This window comes from Pyrus communis, chromosome 9 (genome assembly GCF_963583255.1).
Source record: "Pyrus communis chromosome 9, drPyrComm1.1, whole genome shotgun sequence".
Lineage (NCBI taxonomy): Eukaryota > Viridiplantae > Streptophyta > Magnoliopsida > Rosales > Rosaceae > Pyrus > Pyrus communis.
The window spans coordinates 12,932,943-12,954,763 of record NC_084811.1 but is presented as its reverse complement, the minus strand read 5'-3'; the positions used below and the strand labels follow the sequence as shown (position 1 = coordinate 12,954,763).

Genomic DNA, 21,821 nt, shown 5'->3' with positions numbered 1-21,821 from the left:
AATGTTTTCAAGTAATATTTATGTGGCAATGTGTGGTATGTGGGTAAAGTGACCCGACCTGTTAAGGACCCGTTAAGATAACGGGTGTGACACCACACGATCCGTTAAGATAACAGGTGTTACACGAAAACAACATGAACACGACAGACACTACCCGTTTGCCAGGCCTATTGACGTCAAATTTGACTTCTAAACACTATGGTTGAAAGAATTTTGATGTCAAATATACAGAATCATATCGCTACCTAAGATTTGAAATCTCTTTTAAAAATGATAGTTACACAATTTATCGATTAGCTTGTAACATTCATATTAGAAAATCAAAAGACGTGTAACATTCATACTAAAGAGTTGAGGGTGGTTGTGGCTTCAAAGTATGTAGTAGGGGAGTGCACGTGGAACACCAACCAACCAAAAGAACGAGAGAGAGAGAGAGAGAGAGTAGTTGGGTCTTAAGTTGTGAGGTAGGTAGAGGGAAACACGTTCCTCCCTCTCTCTGTGTTTCTACTCTATATTATGCATTCATTCATTTGGCTCTTCGTGTGCATTGGATTGAAGTGAACATTGTGGTGGTGAGACGAAAGACAGAGTTCAATGGAAAGCCAGAAGAAGATGAAGATACTTTGCCTCCATGGATTTAGAACGAGCGGCACCTTTCTCAAAAACCAAATTACCACCAAATGGCCTTCTTTCGCCTCTCAATTTGACATGGTATATATATATGCACCTACGTACCTTCTGTTTTATTTTTTATTTTTTATTTTTTTCACATTGAAAAGAGAAATATTACAGCAGTTAGTTGGTCGTGTTGCCAACACAGAGGAGTCTCTCTAAATTTGAAAAAAAAATTAGTTATTATTATTATTTTTTTTTTTTGGTGCGGTTGGATCATGGAAAATCAAAACATATTTAAGAGATCATGAAATATAAAAAATATAAAATCATGGTGTGTTATTTTATGGTTACAGGATTTTCCCGATGGAATATTTCCTGCTGCTGGAAAATCTGACATTGAAGGCATCTACCCACCACCTTATTACGAGTGGTTTCAATTTGACAAGGTAAATATTACACACTTTCACTGATAGAGTGCATTTTTGCTAACCACTTTAACCTCGAGCTTGAGGCTTGAGGATGATGGTGATGAGTGTCACCACCGCACCGCATCAACCATCTTTCTTGCTTCCCAAAGGATATCCACAGAAAATGAATTGAATTGTTGTGCTGTTGTTCATCAGGACTTCACAGAGTACACAAACTTGGAAGAATGCATCACTTATTTATGCGACTACATATCAACCAAGGGCCCTTTTGATGGTCTGCTTGGTTTTTCTCAGGTACACACACACACACACACGCACACACACATGTTTGCTTCCACAGGGCTCAATTCACATTCTCAAAATCTTTACGCAGGGTGCGACGCTATCAGGACTCCTATTGGGCTACCAAGCTCAGGTATATGTATCGTTTAGCCGTTCAACGGTCTGCATTTTCATTTCAACTTCATCTAACGAAACATGGTTAAGAAAGTTAAGGGCACCCATAACATAGAAAGATCGTACATGTAGACATACAACTATATCATATTGAAGTTGAAGTACAAATTTGGGGGATGCAGGGTAAGGTGTTGAAGGACCATCCACCTTTCAAGTTTTGTATATCAACATCAGGAGCAATGTTCAGAGATCCCAGCATATGTGACATTGCCTACAAAGACCCTATCAAGGCCAAATCTGTTCACTTCATAGGAGCTAAAGACTGGTTAAGACGACCTTCAGAGGATTTTGCCAATGCATTTGATAACCCACTCATCATAAGGCACCCATACGGCCATACTGTCCCAAGGCTAGGTTCGTCTCAACTAGTTTTCGGTGCATATATATGCACAATGCACTTTCACATGCACATATATCTACAGATTCTATACCAACATGGCCTTAGCTAGTTTTTGGTGTTTGTAAACAGATGAAGCAGCAACCGAGCAACTATGTGGTTGGACTAAAACAATCATTGAATGCAATAATACTGAGAATGGAGATGCCAAAGAAAAACATAACGGCACAGATCCAGTGATTGCAGAAAGTAAGATCCAAAACAAGAAAACAAGCACTGCAGTTGACATAAAAACAAACGAGAGACAAGTCGAGGTTGTGGAGGCAACCTACGCATGAAGATCTCAAATGTCACAATAAAGACCTGGTCACTTGAATGCACAATCTAGATTGATCACAGTTGCGGTGTGTGAAGCCAAATAATACGTACTCTGTAGTCAGTACTGTATGTGTTCCCTTCTTAGGGTCATGCAGTTTTATCTTTATCCAATGGAAATCTATAATAGTATAATCTGGTTTGAATGTATATGAATTCGTTTCTCTAGCAAAACAATCTGCATTTCATCTGGTTGGTCCTAACACTATAATAGACGATGTTACATTGGTACCTCCACTGGAGACGCTCTTATGAGGCTGACTTTATCAAGTTGGGGTCTCAACTTGGACGGATCAAGGGTGGAGATTTGATTTACCCTTGTAAGTGCATTGATCCATCAGTGCTTGCAGTGCCTAGTCTCTTTTGCTCGTTCATGAATCATGAAGCTTATTACTTATTAGGTTATTAAGGACAAAATAAAGGGTAAAGTGAATAGTACCATGATTAACCTTTTAGTGTAAAAATGTGTTTTTTCGTTAAAGTGAACAGTATCGGAAGCTTTTCGTTAAAATTCCCTTATTATTTTCCTTTTCTATTAGAACTTGGATGAGAGTCGATGGTTACAGGAATACTGGAAGGAAAACTAAACTTGTTTGGCCACGAGAACAAGTCAGAGAAAAGAAAGAGGAAACAGGAAAGAGACAATCTACCGGTTAAACAGATAATGGAACTCCATTACCAGAGCTGTTTTACTTGTAACTAAACATGTATAACATACTATCAACATACAAGTAGCAATTCGGCCTTACGGAAACAACATGAGCAATTCGGTAAAGAGTTTTACTAATTCTACTAGATTACTGAAGCTGCTTTACTTGCAACTAAACATATACAACAACAATAACATACACAAGTAGCATAAGCATTTGGTTCAAGTAAGCCTTACAGAAACAGCATCAGCAATTTCCATCATCCGCGAGCAAGTCAAAATGATCACAGCTATCAGCAAACTCTTCACCATGTGCAGCCTTACAATGCAGGTACAATGCTGTCTTTGCCGCAGCAATGTGGAGGATAAGTAGATTAGGAAAACAGTAGTCACTCCTAATAGCACTGCAAGTCCCCAATTCTTCCACCTAGTAGCCTCATTCATCCCCATTTCCAAAACCCAGCTACACACCCCTAAAACCCCAGAAAGACATCCAAAAACCAGCATCAAAGATACCGCAATCGTCCCCGCTCCCTTGACCAGCCTCGCGCTTCGAATCAAGGAATTGAAACACCAAGTGGATTCCAGCACAACCACCACAGAAGCCAGAGTCCAGAGCACTTGAAGATAAAGCAAAACCATCAACAAAACAACCACAACCACCGCCACAAAACCGGTAAAGAATGGTGACGAGTAGTCCACCGGAAACCCCAGCAGGTCAGCCCTCCAACCGCCATGAACAAGAATAGTGCAAAAGTTTTCAAAACCAACTGAACGACCAACAGGGAAGCTAAAAGGGTACCCAACAGAGGCTACAAGGAAGAGATACCAGATCAGACGGCGGAGAGGAAGTTCAGCGGGCGGCAATGGAAGCCATGGAAGGCGCTGTGGGTGATTGATCCGACGGCGCAGAGAGAAGAGAGAAGGACGAAGAGGGCAAACTTGAGAAAGGAAAAAAGGGTTTTGGCGGTGATTGTGGGGGTTGGTTTTGTTGAGCTTCGGAGGTGGAAATTTGGAAGTTGGGGAATCGGTCGGTGAGGGTGAGGAGGAGGAGGTCGAGAAGGGATGGGAAGAGAACGGAGGAAAGGAAGAAAGAGAGGGGGAGGAGGAAGACGACGGAGAGGTCTAAGAAGTGGCCGTGGGCGGCGGGGGAATTGATGAGGCGGAATGATTTCAGCGGGATCGCTGCTGCAGATTGGGTTTCCATGGCGGATTGGAATTGAATGGGGCCGCGGAGTAGAGAAACAAATTTGAGGGTTTCAGAATTCAGATTGATTAGATTTCAGGTGAGGTGAATTTTTGGGGAAGGAAAGGAGAGAGTATGAGTGTATGTGTCATGTTTTCCGTAAAAACCACAGACAACGTAAGTACTCGAGTGAGCTAACTGTCGTCGTATGCTTGTTCACCGTTTCACATCCGATGAAAATCGAATCTACCACCTGTCGTCATTTGCTTGTTTACTATTTCACATTTGACGGGAATCGTATTTAATATTTTTAATTTATAAATGAAAAAAAATACCATTAGATTGTAGTCATAAGTGATATTTTGTTTTCAATCTCCTGATGCGTTGCTGATGTGATGTAGACATAATATATCTTGGCGTTAACTTCGTTTATGTATCGTGTCTTGGTCGGGTTGATACATACGACATAGTCTTCATGGGTTGAGGCTCCAACTTGCAACAATTGCATGTGAAGAAAAGAAAAGGCCAACTCCAGCGCGTCCGCAGCATCAGGGCAAAGAGATCCCATGTGGGCGAGCACACGAAAAGTACCCCTACTACGACCAAGACTATAGGGCCATTGGCATCCGATGGCTGTCACATCTCTTGGGTTTGTATCCAGTGTAGCTTACCCAACTACATTCATTTTAAATTCAGCGGCTAAAATCTAATTTAATCAATTTTAACGACAATAAAAAAATCCAACAACTAAATTTAAATACAACAGTCAAATTAATATTATTAATGCATTCAAATCAAATCTGACACACTCTGAATCGAGCTGTGCTGGCTGACATCATCAATATCATAATATTTCTATGTCATAATCTCGATCATTTAAACACATGTTCGCAATACTCTTTTGTAAATCACATACTGCACATAATTATTTATATCATATCTCAAACGATGCCATGCTCATAACCAGGGGTGTAACCACAGTTACACCTAACTCTAACAAGAGTAAGTGTCTACCAATCACGTACAGGGCATAAAATCTCTATATGTCAGCCCCAATGGTACCATAGCTAAACCAAAATTGTAACCGTAGTTACAAGCAACTAAAATAAAGATAGTGTTATGTTGCAACCAAACTAATGGTGGGACAAACAAAACGCAACACGTCCACTAAGGTCCGAGTAGCTCGTTCAGATTAATCGTTAATCTAAGGGTGGAAATGTGATACTGAACAAAATCTAGTACTCATAACCTCCAAAAAGACTTCCAAAGACTTGGAAGTAAAATGCGTAGCACGGTGAGATATAAATACGTCAAGGTGATAATCTGGTCAGGTTTTTGTTTGCCTGAACTTGTATAGAAGTCTAGAAGCAACTCTCTCATAATGCCATCACCCTCTGGAAGCAAACGGAGAAGAAATTGTGGCTGTCCAAGAAGTTTGAACTGTATATCCTCAAACACCCTTTCTACCCTAACCAAAGACAGGGCGCTCCTAGACTAAGAATTCTCTTCAAACACATCAAATGGAGCCTTAATTTTTAATTCCTTTCCTATCTCCACATTTGATCATATCACGGATGAGGACTTTTAGATCACATCATGCAGAGAAGTTAACAACATCCCACTTTTATCTTAGTTGACTTCACAAGTGTCTTCTTGTTGAAATCCTTGCACCCATTTTAAGGAAAGAAATCATCACCAATACCAACTTTAAGCTTTAGGACTAGAAGAATACGGCTTTCCACTTGAGTAAAGCTACCACCAATTGAAACACCACGTGAGCGTAGTATTGGTTCATCATCATGATTATTGATTTTCGTATTCTCTACATGTACAAAACAGCTCATATAGGGAGCTTATAGTGATGATTCCCCATCTTCGGTCCAATACAAGAAATGAGTATAATCATTCGAACAATTCTCGATAATTCAAAAATAATGTCAATTCAATGCTTATGAACTTCAACTGAAATGGGATAGGAATGGAAGAAAATGTTCAAGGGTAATTATATCTTTTGCGATGGTAAACAATAACTGAGTTTGCACAAACGGGATAATGTACAATAGTGTAAGAGTAGACGTTTTCCAGATTCTTCCACCATCCCAGTCAAATCTGATTCTTTTCAAATGAATATGTACTTAAGAAAACTAAAGTTGATAAAGATTTTGAACACGTTCTCCACAAAGAAATGTCATTCGATTTTTAAGCAAAGATGATAAGTGTTGACTCTAAGTCATGGATAAGATGGCTCATTCCAAACAGTGTTGCACATTTGAAATATAAATGATAATCCTTCATGCTACCTCTACACAGGCGAAACATCCAAGGGATACATCATCACGGATTTCCAAAATGATCAATGTCATCAAAGAGTGTAACGCGATGGTGAGGTGAGACAACAATTCAGTTGTCAGAACTTTATTCATAACTAACATTACAACTAAACTCACTTTCCTCGGTGGTGAGTGAGAAAAAACACCATAGCCAAAAATCTCTAACCAATTGTCGATAAAATCGACAAAACCAAAGATATCTCGAAATTCACAATACTTTGTGAGAATTTCAACTTTCTTCCGCTACAACCTTTTTGGGAAAAGAAAAGAATCTCGTCCACTGAGATCACATCTTGCAAGAAGAGTATCAATTTAATCAAAGTTTACAATCGAGAAATCTGGTATAAAGCTGACTAACAAAGCTTAAAGAATTTGGTCTCGCTGTCAAGGTAGATAAGAAGATCACCGATAAGACCACTATGAATTCGTCAGACCATGGAGGCAACTCAGGATACAAAGGTTGGTCAACTAAACCATCAGTTCGAACACTCGATCAAGTTGCTAAAGTCTAGGTACAAATCTAGGGTTCAATCTTTCGCCTTCGTGAATAGGTTTGAAGTTCCCGAGATAAAGTGTTTGATTTGGTAATTCCCTAATCGGTAAGCCGTAGTGACTAAGTTCTCTCAGTAAGGTAGGACTCGTTCGAAAAGTCACAAGGAAAATTGATATATGAGTGGTTCGATAAGAAATAGGAAGAATAAATGTGGTGTTAACAAGGTGAATCACTTGTGTATTCTACTCCTCGCATGTGGTAGCATCCCAAGTAGAATTTTGAGAAAAGACGCCAAAGGTATACATCCTTGAAACATACTAAACTACTAACCAACTCTACAACATGAACTAAAAGGTGTTTACCGTTTTCTTGACACTCAAAACATTCTAACAATGAGATGTCATTTCATATTTCAATCCCACTGTCCGCCTGTGGAAGTGAACGAGAGGTGGCTAGTCGAAGAAGTTTTGATTGCCTAAATAGGTAATATGGTAAACATAACCGTGAGTTTACAGTCTTAAAACAATGTCTGCTCCTAACTTTCCACGATTTAGTTTCTTCGGCTCAAATAGTCATTGTTAATCAGTCCAGTCGTGCCACCATAGGCTAATTACAGGCTAGAGCCTACTCGGATAGTTGGTTTTGTACGATTGGTAAGGAATTGGTCCTGTGAGGTGGTTCATTAATTCTAGGGAAAAATACTTTCTACTTCGGGGATTTCTACTAACTGTAGGTGTAACAACTCGTACACCTATGCTTATACTCATCGAAATGACGAGTACAACACCAAAAGAAACTCGGAAACTAGCGTTGGCTGGAATGTCCTAAGGCCAGAGAAAGAATTTTCTAACAATTTACTTTAGGACGGACTTAAACGAAAGTTAATCTTCCTCTTGAAGATCCGGAATAATATCTAATGCTTTTGGGAAGATTAGTGTTATCAGGGACCAAAAGTGATTGTCCCAAGATGTTCTTCCATTGAGTGCTAGCCTTGTAGCACCACATTGGCACTTAAGACATTTCTAGAGTTTTGATGAGAGTAGACCTCGTAGGAATTCTAAAAGATGGTATTCTAACTAACACTGCCAAGGAACCAAATCTATTTCTAATTTCCAATCTCAAAAGGTTTAATAATGATGGCTAAAGAATAGTGATGGAATTGATTTATAGATCCTTGGTGATACACCGTTATCGATACATTAACCCTGCTTTAGGGCCATCAACTAGTCTCAAATCTACATCTTTCCTTCGCAGAGAAGTTCTTCGCTTTAAGTCTAAAAGCATTCACCAAAATAATCTTCTAAAATGTCGACAAGTCGGCAAAATTGCCCAAAACTTAGGAAAAACTAACACACTTTTCATATTTGACAAGGTGGCAGGATTCGATATTTAGGTTCAAGAACCTAAAATACTTTCATCACGCGTGTGATAGATGCAATACTGCCCAACTTATGCTCTGATACCAAATTGACACACCCCAACCCAGAATGTCTACTAGGATTCTGAATCGAGTTGTGCTGGCCGACACCTGGAAGGTGACGAAACCATAAAGTGTAGTGATGTGGAAACTGTGAATATTTTAAACCTAAGAGTGCCTAAATACCAGAGTGCGCTGGTGAGCGGGAATGAACCCATTCACACGTAACGTCAGAGCATAAGTAAAGTATAGTAAAGTAGGTAAAGATTATACCCTCAGATGTAGCCATTTATACTGAGACTCGCCAAGAATCCTCGTCGATACGAACTTTCAGCAGCTAAAACCTGGAGGGGTAAAAAATAGAAAACGTGAGTTGGCCAAAAAAAACAAAGCTTTTTAAAACCATTTCTCTTTCGAAAAAATAATAACCCCTTACCGTAAAACCGGTATAATTTCCCAGAAAATAGTAATACATACCTATGTAGAAATCATGCTTAAGAGTAGTGAAAACCAAGTATATGCCATGTCAATTATCTTAGCAATAAAATAAGTAAGCCAGGTGAAATAAATCAATGTAACTGACATGTCAGCTAGAGTCACCTAACGTGACCTGTACGACTGAGCCTATAACTCATCTACTAATTTCTGCACACAAGTTGGAACCACCTAATGTGATATGTACGACTGAGCCTATAACTCATCTTAGCAATAAAATAAGTAAGCCAGGTGAAATAAATCAATGTAACTGACATGTCAGCTAGAGTCACCTAACGTGACCTGTACGACTGAGCCTATAACTCATCTACTAATTTCTGCACACAAGTTGGAACCACCTAATGTGATATGTACGACAGGCTGGGTGTAAATAAGTACACTCAAGTGCTACAATCACGTGAAGGTTATGCAACGAATTGCAAGTCACCTACGAGTCGGAACCATCTAAAGTGGTCTGTACGACAGGTTGACACTTGACTTGGATCCAAGATGAGCGTGCGGTGCGGGAGGTGAACAATCACGTGAAGGCTTAAGCCCTGGTGGTTTGTTTCATAGGAGAAAGGGAGAGCCAAGAGAGAGTTAGAGAAAAGAGCTACAGAAGAAGAAGAAAAAGAAAGATAGAGTTCTAGAAAAGTGGGGGTGGCCCCACGTGGCACTCATCCAATGGTCAGACAAAATACCACCTGCGTTTCAAATGGCAAATTAACAAAATGCCCTCGACATTTAAAGGTTCGTAAAATCTTTGTTTTAACTCCAAATTACATTCTACTTGTGCCCACGTGTCCGTAGCGACGAGTACTACAAGGATACGCCAAGAAAACGAGTCTTACGTGACACGACACAACAGTCAACAAAAGTCAACATATTTACCTCGAAGGGCATTTTTGTAAATTCACTTATTAAAATTATAAAAAAAAAGGGTAAAATTGGGAACGGGTTATTACAAAATCCAATACCCAAACTCCTCCAACACTATAAATACTAATTCATTTGTTCACTAACACATAAAAAATTCAATTTCTCAGATTTCACTACCAAATTTTTTCGTATTTGAATTTTTTTTTTACATCAAAATGTTTGTAAAAATAGAACAAGATAAATTATACAAAAACTAAATCCAAAATTGTTAGCTAATTTTTCTTTTAAGAAATACTAAAGTTTGAAAAATTATAAAGTCGGGGTGGGATTTATAGGTCTCTTGCTGTTAAAGGAAAATTTTGACTAACCTCGTATGTATAGATGTTTTTTACAAAAGAAATACTAATGTTTTTTTATTTTTTTTTTAATTTTTATTTTTTAGTTAAAAAAAGACTTGAAAGTTACTTTAAGAGCTCTAAAAAAAATTCTACTTCAATCATACTCTCTAGTTCAGAGAGTCATAATGATTAAGGACAAAATAAAAATAAAGTTTTTATTTGAAATATTATTAAAATAGTAGTAATTAATGCTATGAGCTCCTTTCTTAGTTCTTAAATTTAAGAGCTCCTATGAGAATATGTTGAAATAAATCCCACATTAGAGAATTAAGAAAATAAAATACAATTTATAAGTGTATGGTTCCATCTTAATAACACTGAGACTCTTTTGTGATAAAATTATAACACCTAACAATAGGTGATTAAGTTGAGACATTATCATTATGATTAGGAGTGGGTCAGTGTCCAATCTCTCTTAATATCTGACAGAATTCCTATCTTAGAAGGTGGATAGGGAGTTTGATTGGAGATGATATCTTCAAATCTCTCTAAATTTTAGCTAGGAGCTCATATACGAAGGTCATGGCCACTTCCTAATTAATCCATTAATCGTTTAAAAATTGAATGGTTTATTAAGTAGAAAAGTGACTTAGAAATTTAGTTTTTCTTAGGGTTTCCTTCTCTTTCGCGACATCTTTTCCTCAATTTTCTTAATTAGTACTCGTTTATTTATTTTTTATTTTTTATATAGCAAAAGAAAAAATTACAATGAAAAACCCCTAGGACATTCAACTAGGTTTGGCAAACGAGTCATGTTTGATGTGTTCGTGTCGTTTTTATGCAATACATGTTATCTTAACGGGTCATGTCATGTCACATCCCGACCTAAAATGTCCACCTGAACATCCCAATCGCAATGTCATGGCCATCACCCAAAGGGTGACGAAGCCAAAAGGTAAAAATGAAAAATAAAAACTTCTCTTATACAAGTAACTATTACAAAATCCTTACAAAGTACAAAAATAAGAAAAACTCTTAAATCCCTTGTCAAATAACTCATCTGTAAAATAAAAAAGTGAGAGGTGCGCAACAACCATCGTTGCTCAGTGAATAGAATATTTAATATGTCAATCAAGGGATGCTATTTTAGTTACTATGGAAAACACAATAATAATATCTAATCAATATGCACGTAGTGCCATATCACATCATCCATTTACGTGTTTATTATATCCTTCATAAATAGTAACTCATCATCTAACTCATATTGGTCATTCTGTCCTAATGTCTTTGTGTACAGTTTACATTTATTCCTTGGATTAATGCATCACTAAAATTCTCATACTCTACTAACAATTCCAAGTATCCACATATTACTATATTAATAATTTTGAAAGTATTTCCACAAATCCAACATAATTGACTTGAAATAAAGATATTTAAAAATAAGTATAATTTGCAATACATAACATAAACCCACTCACCTTGGTATTCCGAGCTTTGAGAAGATAACCCTACTAACAATCTCCACACACCAAACCCCTAATTTTAACTAAATGGAGCAGCAGCTCCTTAATTTTGGGGCCCTCGTCTGGCTCTCCCTGCTTCTCTGCGTTGCTCTCTGCAACTCTGCTATCTGTGCGTGCAGATGAAATGAAAGAGTACGAGGGAAAGAGAGATAGAGATTGAGCGGCTGAAAAGGTCGGAGACACGGAAGAGTGGAAGAAGGGGTAAGAATATAATAAAATTTGTGAGTGGAAGTAAGGTGTCAACAAAGACTGGTCCAAAACTTTTAATAACAAAAAAACTAAACATTGCGAACTGAAGAAAGAGAGAGGGACACGGCATGGGGGAAGAAAGCGGGGGAAAAGAGAGTTAGGGAAGTGTGAAAAAGAATTTTAAAAAATGGAAGGTAATGATGGTGTCTGATGGAGCTGGTAAAAGAAATACGGAATCTCACATGTCATATCATACCCATTATTTAAACAGATTACCCAAGTAAATGAACAAATTCGTTATGATCCGTTAAGAAAAATATATATTTTTTTTCTTTATAAATTTGCATATACTATATTGTCACATAAATATTACTTCAAAACATAAAAATATATTTATCATTAAGTACTACATACTCCAAAATAAGAGCATAATAGAAAAGTATTAATACACTATTACAAAATATCAAATGTGTAAGGATATGCAAAGTGAAGGAATTTTTCTTTTTAAGATTGTGAAGCATTTCTCAAAAGTTAAAACCTTATCAATGAAACACAAAGCTTGCATCTTGTTCTTTTTATAAGATCTTTCAATTTTCATCGATCATCATGGAGAAATGGTATTGGAACTTTGGCTTGATCTGTTGTCATCAACATATCATCGGAAAAACTAATTCGAAACAAAACCCTATATTTTGAAAGTAATTCGAAAGAATCAACAATTATCTTGATTAGGGGCTCGAGATTTGCTCGATCCAAAGAGAGATAATCGAAGACAAAAATAGCAGATCGACTAGTGGTGATTTACTAGGTCGTATGTGGTGATAGTGGTGTGGTGAGGGAGATTGGAGAGGGTGGTTGTGGACTCGTGGCTGACCAAAGTTGAGGTTCGAAATTGAGAATTGAGAGTTCAACTCGAGAGAGAGCGGTTGTTTCGATTCGAGCATTAAATCTTAACCGATCTAACAGCTACCAATTTTCTAAATTTAATTTAATATATATATATATATATATATTAACTTTTAGTTCGGCTCAAGACTAAATCTTACTATTGTTAATTTTAGTATTTTTTTTAATGGCATAAAATTATCAAATTAATAATTTTTTTATCGTGTAACGAGTTACTCACGTGTATACCTAGACCGACCCGTTATCTTAACAGATACTTATTAGGTTACTTGATAACGACCCGATTCGTTATTGTGTTGACCCGAAAACTTATTAATTTCATGTTGTTTTGTTACTAGTTAACATGTCGTGTCCGAAATTGTCAGGTCTATATTCAACAAGATAGTCACAATAGTATACCCAAGCTGCAGGAGGGAGGGTGTTAAACCAAACTTGGACTCCATCCAAATTATGACCCAATAAACCAAGAGCATCCGTCAAAAAGTTGTCTTCACGAAGAATATGTTGGAAAGAAATATGATCAAAATAACAAGCCGCACGCTGAATTTCCGTGATTAAAGTCTTGATTAGCCAAGGTCCCGCAGACCTAAGATTGATAGCATCAACGAGAATCTTAGAATCCCCTTCAATTTCAAGTCTCCGAATTTGTCTAGTAGCAGCAATCTTGAAGCCATCAAGGAGAGCTTGGCCTTCAGCCACTAAAACATAAATATAAACTGTATTTCTGGCTCCCCCATAAACTGGATCTCGACCATCCTTTCAAATAATAAACTGGACCACCGGCCCGCAAAAGCTCATCGGGGAGATGATTTTATTCAAAGAATATCCTATAGAAAATACAATGTTGGTCTTGGTATCGTACACCAACCAATAATTCACCGTTTTTTTATTTTCCAGGCTAAATGTCCTCCCACATTTGCATTCATAAGTTGGAAAAACTAGCAAACCAACCTAGAAAATTCTCTCAGCTGTGGAGACAGGACGGAGGAAGACGACAATGACTGTGATGTTGTCTTTGCTCCCACGTTCTGCGGCTTCGGTCGCCAATCTTTTGGAGCACATTCCAGGCTCTTTCACCGTGTCCCTGATTATGTTTACAACCTCCGCATTGCTCACAACATCCCACAGTCCATCACTTGCCATTACCTGACAAAAATTAGGTTTATTTTTTCAAAAGAAAAGTAACAATGATTGAGATTAAACAGTTTAAGCAACATATTATTCGCTTCTAGATAGAGCAAACTCGGTCTGTAGGTTCCGTTGCCTATCAAACAGTACCATCTCCATATTGAAAGTTGATATATATATCCTTCAGCAAACAAAACAAATAAAATCTTATGAAAAAAGACACCCCTGAATCCATGAGAAAGAGAGAAGACAAATAATATACGAGTCTGACGCATGAAACATGCCAAGTCTCAGAGAGTAGCAGAGGCAACTTACTGAGTTATTTTGTTATGAACTTTGACGGAAATTATTGATAAGTTCTAATCAACTGATTCTTCTTAAGAGGCATTCTATTTGGTAAGTAAAAGATAACCCAAATCAGGAATTGCAGACAAGACAGCAAAAAGGCAAGAGAAGGTAATTTGGCTCAATCCCTCGATACTTTCGAGGGTGCATTATCATTGATTTAAATAGTGTACAATGACTTGATTTACAAGTATGATTAATATAAAAATAATACATAATGGGAATGTTTTAATAATACAGGGAAATCTGGAAATCATGATGAAACAGGAAACAATCCCAAGAGATCATGAAATAAGAATAGGGTTTATGGAGAAGCATCCCTAGAAATAATTTTTGAAAAACACCGAAATCACTGGGTTTCAAAGAAAATTTTAAAATACCAAAATCACTACCGAGTAAAACCACTTCTATAGAAACACTCCCAAACAAGCCCTAAGTAGGATAAATTGCACCTTTTTATGTACGCGTAAGGTGTGAAAAGTCCTTACCAAATACTCATCCTCTGGGGAGAGAATAGTTTCAGTTATCTCAGGTTCTGCAGTTACAGCAGGCTTTAGATCATCATCACCTATGGAACGAGTAACCTATTGGAAGAAAAGATGTCAAAGATACACATTCAACCGGAAAAGATGAACACGTTTGAAATGTTAATTACGTGCCAGTCACTGATATCTGCAGGTACCATCCGGAACAGTTATTCATTTTCTTATACTAGTCACTATCTTATGATAAAGCAGATAATATGTTTAATTACCCTGTTTAAAGATAACTTTGATGAGACCAAGATGGATTTCCTTTGTTAAACAAGATAAACCAAAATATTTGGTTTTCAACACAATGGTAATGGTTTCGAAATATAAAAATTTATTTCTTGTTTCCAGAAAAGTTACTTTGAGAAAACTGGTAATGAATTCAATTTTTACCTTTGTTTGCCAAGAAAGCACATTGCAGAACCAACATGATAAAAAGTTGCATAGCAAAACTGTAAAAAGCTGAACAAAGTTGTACTTGTTTCCAAAGCAATATTATACAAAAGTATGTAATGTAAGTTCTCTACGGAAACTTTTGGGTGCAAAATAACATGTAGTTGAAAATAAAGAAGATAAAACACATCGCTTTTTTCCTCAAAAAAAATCTTATGTTGCACCACAATGGAAGCTGATTATTTTTGCTTTTCCTCTCGGGCAAAGTTTATGAGTTGTCAAATTTATTTATTATGAATTATTATTATTTTTTTTTCCAAACTAACTCAAACAAGGGTTCAGCCTTTCTGTTGGAGAGAATAACCTACCCACATAAGTAGCAGAAAACAAACAAACGTCAAATATCAGACTTTTGGAAGAAAATATTGCAAAAGTATCATGATATCTGAAGGCACAAACCTGAAGAGCAGCCCGACCCACCCTCCAATTATCGACTTGCCATCTTACGTCTCCTCCTGCACTAATAACCCGATCCCTTTCATCGAGACAGCTTGCAACGTGATCCTAATATTTCATTCATTATTCTGAGGAATAAAACCTTGTACTAAACCAGAATGACCAAACAGGAATGTATCAAGTCTAAGTCACCTTGCTTAGAACAAGGGGGTGGCCAGCACGACACAGTATTGTCCTGCAATCTCCTGCATTAGCTACAAAAAGTTTATTTCTAACAATAAGAGCTGCAGCTGCAGTGCAACCAGGATGCCAGTCCTTCTGGATAACTCTCTTGGATTTACGAGAAATATCCAGCTCAGCTCTAAATGCTATATCAGTCTTAATGAATGCCTCGAACAATGCACTTCTTGGACTGCATTTAGAGATAAAGTCAACTAGTCAAATAAAATATACAATGTTAAAAAGAGAGAAGAATGGAAGGAACAAACCTGCTAATCGAACTTATAGCTTGCAGGAATCCTGGAAAAGCTCGAGCTGAAAATTCGGCAGCTGCTGCACCTGCATTTTGTTACAGTTATATCCTTGTAGCACAGCTTAGAATCAGGTTGCTAATAGAAATACCAAATACACAATTAGAAGGATAAATTGCCAAACTTCACCTCTATGACCATCAAAAATACCAAAAACATGGATATCCCTTTCATTACACACATGTGGCAAAAGGAAATGTGTATCCTCCATCGTCTCCCTTCTGCCACAGGTAGCAAAAGATCCCCAAGAAAGTACTGGATGATATGCCAAAGTATCATTTGAAGCCTGAAGCCACTTTTCCAAACCATGCTTAGGTTCACAAGCTCTATTGATGGAATTTTCTCCCTGAGTAAACCAGTTAATACCCTTTTGATAAGCTTGAAGATTGTTGCCAACATCTATAGGCTGATTACCAAGAGAATTAAGAGAATCGTGAAAGGAACTATCTGGCTCCTTTATTTTCTCTCGCTGTTTCAAAATTATAACAAGTTCAGCAACTATGTCATCAAAAGAAGGCCTGTTTTGAGAATTTGCATCCCAACATCTCTGTATCACTGATAATAAAGCTGGTGGCACACCAGACTCAGGATCAGCAAGAACTGGTCGCAATCCATCTGACACCACTGCTGCTGTAAGTTGTTGCTCTGTGTAGTTCATCTCCAGTACAGTGTGCGCCTGCTAGCATTATGCACCAATCAGCTACTAGCTACCATGAGCTATTCAGTGACAAATTTGAGTCATATCCATAATAAAACATGATAATTTATTTTTGTTGGATAACAAACATAATTGCATCAGAGATGCTGCTTGAAATTCAAGATCATAGTACTGATTGTTAAAACATTAAACATTTACATGAACCCATCTATAGATGGAAGTAATTCTTACTAATAGTCTAAAAACTAAAGGCAGGTAGTCAGACAGAAAATATGTTACAGGATATAAGCAAAGGCTTAGGTGATGAAGCAGCATCAACGTTGGAGTGTTTGCAGCGGAATGGAGGAGGGGCATTTTATCTTATTTTCTAGTTCCTCTTCCTTTAGACTTCTTCCCTAATTTGCTACAATTCCACATCAGCCTCCATGCCGTTTAATGATTATAAAATCTCCACATCGCTTTGGTTTAATACCCTTGGATTTGATACCCCAAAGGCTAAAAAGTTGTAAATATATTTATGAACTTGTTTGACTCCAGATCCTGACCCTAGAATAAAAACCACAAACTAAACACTGAGAGTCTAAGACAAAGAAAAGGGAATGTTTCATTGAAATTAGCAGAAACTCATGTGATGAGACTGATACTTTGCCTAAATTTATCGGAGGATGGGATGCTTTCAGGCCTTTTTTCTTAGCACAGGCTTTGAACCATATCGTGTGCCTTGCAACGCCTCATCAACAAGGCCACTCAACCTTTTTTCACTATGTTTGACCGCTATTTCCAACTGATATTTGGTTTCGACTATATCGGACCCATACTTGAATTTCCACATCACTACCTCCCAAACTTCTGATACATCTGCAGAAGTGAGAAGAAATTTTTCGTACTTGGATGCTTTATTCAAAGTTAGCAGTTTTGAAATTCTAAACCCTCTTCATCTATTAAACATTTATTTCCAAGTAACGAATCAATGTTAAACAATACGATGCCATAAAATCAAGTAAACGAATGCTACCATAGATGGATTAAATATAAAAATACATCTGAATATGGCGGAAAATTACTTGTGCAGTAAACCATAATGCAAACCAAAAATAAGCTGGAATTTTTAAAAACTAATCCCTCGGGATAATATACTATTCACAAAAATGGGCATGTGAATCCAAACATCAATGCAGTCCAAAGATCCGAACAGTTGGACCTCATTCAAGGTCAAGAATCATCCTTACGAAAAATCTTCAAAACCCAAACATGTATTAGCAACAAGAATCATATGCCACATCAATCCAACTGTAAATCAACATCTCTTAATATATTGTAAGTTAAGCAGCAAAACACAAATGAGAAAGGCTACCTGGGCTTCCGCACGAAGATCAGTATATGGAACAACACCGGTCAGAAGCTCACTGCAAGAGGATCATACTGAAATTTCATATTCATGGGAAAAAGAGATGAAAATTTAAACTGCATGCTTGTCTATAAAATAATAACATAATAATGAAATTACTACTATAAAATGTAATTGATGCAGAACAATATCTTAGGGATATTTTACTACAGTGTATTTGTATTCTCCTGTTTCTAGTATGAGTAAGATTACTTTCCTTCATAGCCAGATTTGATTAATTATGAATATGTTCTTTGTAATTCAAATAATAGCATACTTGATTGATAAATGAAATTTCCTCACCTTGAATTATCTCTCGCCTTTCTGTCCTCTTAAACCCTGATCTCCCCTTCTGTTCTAGATTTCTCTTCGGTTTATCTATTTCTTCTGTCTTCCTATTCTGAATCCTCTGTTTCTCTTATATTCAGACCTAGTTCCTCTTGCCTTCTAAAATCTCTTTCTGATTTCTAAACTTTGGTTACTTGTTCTACATCAGCAATTTTGGTTACACAACTATTCATTGTGATATGGTATATTTATAAATTTAAGGTTTATTTTACAAGAAAAATCTTTGTAGACAGTTTGGATCATCACACAACAATAAAATGTGGATCCTCCACGATGTCCCATAGTGTTATCTGAGGGACCACTCAACTAAAACTCGCTACTGTTCTGATTCCAAATCGTGAAGTAATGTGTATCCCCCGTGTTCCCGTCATGGAATAGATGAAATAAATCAAAAAATGGACTTCTGTTCAGGAATGAAATCTTATTGGATTTGCACATATCCAATTCATCCTTCGGAACCATATCACATCCCGGATATGATGAAATAGGATGAATTGAGACGGTATTTTGTAAATACGTAATTTATCTTGAATATATTAACTATTCTTTATCTTCCGATTTTGGGTGTATGTATTAATTCAAATGAAGTTGCTCTACTTGTTGAGAAGCTGATTACTGGTATCAGAAACATCCAGACATAGATTATGTTTTGATTCAGCTGACTCAATTAATGTACTAGTGAGACTCATATAGTAGCAGTGTAAATGATCCTAAGGTAATTGAAGTCTACCCCCATTATTAGTTTCTAACTATTAGTACCTTAGGAGTTGAAGAAAAACATGACGTAAGGGATTATTGGCACTTTGCTCATAAAAACCCAGGCTGCACTGGCACATATCACAACTAAGGCAATGAAACATTATGTATCCTCACTGCAGAAGTTGTGAGTGGTACGATTATTGCAGAGTTGACCTCAAAGTCCATATGTAAAATGGACAATGTAAATCCCTCCTTATTGAAGTAGAATAGACTGAAAATAATCTCCAAACTGTTAGAAACGTGTCTTAAAAGTCAATCATGTTGTAATCTTCTAAATCATTTCATGCAATTATTGGTTAAGTTTAATCAAAAGGGCAATCTTTTGTTCATTGAGGCCTCTAAAGTAAATCATGTGATGCATAAGGCATCTAAGATCGATTTCTACAAACAAACTGGGGTGATCCTATCTCTAGTTTTATTTCTGTTCTCCCTAAACATCCCCTTAACTACCAATACACCTATGCTGCATCAAGGTCTAAAGGTCTTAAGGGCAAGTCTGACTACCACAAACATTTTTGTCAATAACCATATTTAAGGTCCCATAGCTCAATCCAATACTTCAAAACAAAATGTAAACAGCATCACTTAAAAGAACACGTATAGTCATCAGATACAACTGTAATAAAATTTGCTTTCTTAGGTTATCAACTCCTAAATACATACTTGAGTGAAATACCAAAGCTGTACACGTCTGACTTTTCTGTATGAGTTTCCTTCTTCAATATTTCAGGTGCCATGTAAATGAGTGTGCCAACCATATTCTTTTTGTGAAAACCACCAGTAGGCTTGCCAGATGACCTCCAATTCTCAAGAGAAACTCCTTTAAGATCTTCTTTATATACAGCCAAACCAAAGTCTGCTAAGTGGGGGAAAAGATCGTTGTCAAGCTGCATCATAAGAAAATTATAGTAGTTAAGTGCGTAAAACAAAAAGGTTAAAAAAAAAAAGGATTTCTGATACTAAAGGACAAGATACTTAAGATAGACATTTACAAGAATATTTGCCGGTTTCACATCCCTATGTACAATCCCGAGGTTATGCAGGTATTGCAAAGCCTTTGCTGGAAAAGGACAAAAAAAGTGCTAAGGAAAACAATGAAAAATCACGGAACTAAACACTTTTAGAAACCTCTAGTTGAGAATGGTATAAAATAAAAAAATGACTAAGTGCAGCAATAATTGCCAACTGATCAACGCAAGTTGTGACAATTCGTGACGTTGCAGTACAATAACATGAAAACTATCACCAGTTTATCCTAGCTCCACACCCTGCACCCCAAACTTAATTCAAGGACTATTTGCAGGCAGCCCTTGTGATAAGGCTAAATAGCAAAGACCTCTCGGAGGTTGAATAGTTAATAAATATGTACGTGTTTGTGTGTGTGTTCAAATGACTGCCAATGAAATTGTAAACTAGAAACCACAGCTATAACAGTTGATCCTTCACTAAAGATGATCAATGCATTTCCTACAAAATAAGTTTGTGTCTGTTCTGATAACGATAGGGTTGAATACTAGGAGGGTCTTAAAGAAAATAATTAGCATCCATCAAACTAAGTCATACCTAAATGGAGAGCAATCACAAGCACCTGATCGATACTCGGAGTCCATTCTTCCATGTGTAGTTTGTCAGACAAATTGGGTGATTCAAAGAATTCAAAGAAATACATGTAATTGGGAGGCTTTGCATGCGCAGCTACCAATTTTGCTAATCCCGGATGATCCAGCTTACTTAATGTCGTGATTAACAAGAAATAAACAAAAGTTAAACGAAATTGAAGGGCCACAATTACCAAAATCAATCATGACATTAGAAGCTCAACATTCATAATTTCATATGCATATATACATAATACACACAACACTAATATACATACACATATAGATATAACCCATTTCATAAAAATACCAAAGCAATTGCAATTCCTTGTGGAATTTATCAAGATCATCAGAAGTAGACAAGCTGGGTTTCTTGACAGCAACTTTCTTCCCATCCAAAAGTGCTTCGTATACAACACTCTCAGCCCCTAGTCGCACAGTCAGTCCCATAATCCAAACAACAAAATCAATTAATTAGTCAAAGAGGCTTATGAGGGAGGACAAGGACTAGGAGGATTGAGTGTTAATAGTTACCTCGGGCAACGGGTTTGAGGAGAGTGTAAGAGGAAGGTGGAAGATGGAGAGGAATGGAATTGCTGCTGCAGCAACCTCTAATGCACGCGTTTGGTTCCACAATTTCCATAACCATCTCTGCAATCCCCTCGAGCCAACACTGCTCCCTCTCGGCCTCCACAAACCAAACAATAAGAAAGCGCGACGCAATTTCCCTCCCCACTCCCCCCCCCCCCCCCCCCCCGCCCCGGCGGGCCCCCAAATTGAGTGCCTACCTTCTTCTTTTTTTTTTTTTTTTTTTTTTTTTTTTTTTTTTTTTTTTTTTTTTTTTTTTTAAGGTGGAGAATAATTTCTGCTCACCAGGAGGTGAATAGTAAAATTGTCATCTTGAACTTGTAATCTGCCTGGCCCATCACTACTCCATTAGCTTCAGGTGGCCAATATTAGAAAACTTATGTTGGTTATATCCGACATTAAGTTCTGGTAGATATCAAAATATAACCGATAGTATTTTTGAATTTTTTTTTTTATAAATATTTTTGACAGATTCTAAAGGTTTTTAAGTTAATTTTTGT

General features: G+C 37.1%; 3 protein-coding genes across 5 annotated transcripts; 1 reads left to right on the top strand and 2 right to left on the bottom strand.

Moving 5' to 3' along the window:
• The first annotated feature begins 507 nt into the window (after positions 1 to 507).
• On the top strand, positions 508 to 2,361 carry LOC137745786 (uncharacterized). Its single transcript, XM_068485798.1, has 6 exons — positions 508 to 711; positions 969 to 1,061; positions 1,239 to 1,337; positions 1,417 to 1,458; positions 1,622 to 1,853; positions 1,969 to 2,361. Exons 1-6 carry the CDS (start codon positions 595 to 597, stop codon positions 2,172 to 2,174), a joined length of 789 nt encoding a protein of 262 aa, XP_068341899.1. The 5' UTR covers positions 508 to 594; the 3' UTR covers positions 2,175 to 2,361.
• Positions 2,362 to 3,082: 721 nt separating this feature from the next.
• LOC137744412 (uncharacterized) lies at positions 3,083 to 4,067 on the bottom strand. The gene is made up of 2 exons (XM_068484229.1): positions 3,803 to 4,067; positions 3,083 to 3,672 (listed from the first exon to the last, which is right to left on the bottom strand). Exons 1-2 carry the CDS (start codon positions 4,065 to 4,067, stop codon positions 3,083 to 3,085), a joined length of 855 nt encoding a protein of 284 aa, XP_068340330.1.
• Positions 4,068 to 12,952: 8,885 nt separating this feature from the next.
• Positions 12,953 to 21,468, bottom strand: LOC137745972 (protein kinase and PP2C-like domain-containing protein). Of its 3 annotated transcripts, none has more exons than XM_068486006.1 (12): positions 21,268 to 21,468; positions 21,044 to 21,161; positions 20,699 to 20,865; positions 20,128 to 20,195; positions 19,799 to 20,022; positions 17,996 to 18,047; positions 16,113 to 16,662; positions 15,942 to 16,011; positions 15,646 to 15,865; positions 15,457 to 15,561; positions 14,563 to 14,658; positions 12,953 to 13,747 (listed from the first exon to the last, which is right to left on the bottom strand). In XM_068486006.1, the coding sequence occupies exons 1-12, from the start codon at positions 21,380 to 21,382 to the stop codon at positions 13,553 to 13,555; spliced, it is 1,980 nt and encodes a 659-aa protein (XP_068342107.1). In that variant the 5' UTR covers positions 21,383 to 21,468; the 3' UTR covers positions 12,953 to 13,552. The 3 variants fall into 3 exon arrangements, with proteins under 3 accessions (XP_068342107.1, XP_068342108.1, XP_068342109.1); XM_068486007.1 differs by having other exon boundaries at positions 16,113 to 16,659; XM_068486008.1 differs by lacking the exon at positions 20,128 to 20,195 and having other exon boundaries at positions 20,724 to 20,865.
• Positions 21,469 to 21,821: the final 353 nt, after the last annotated feature.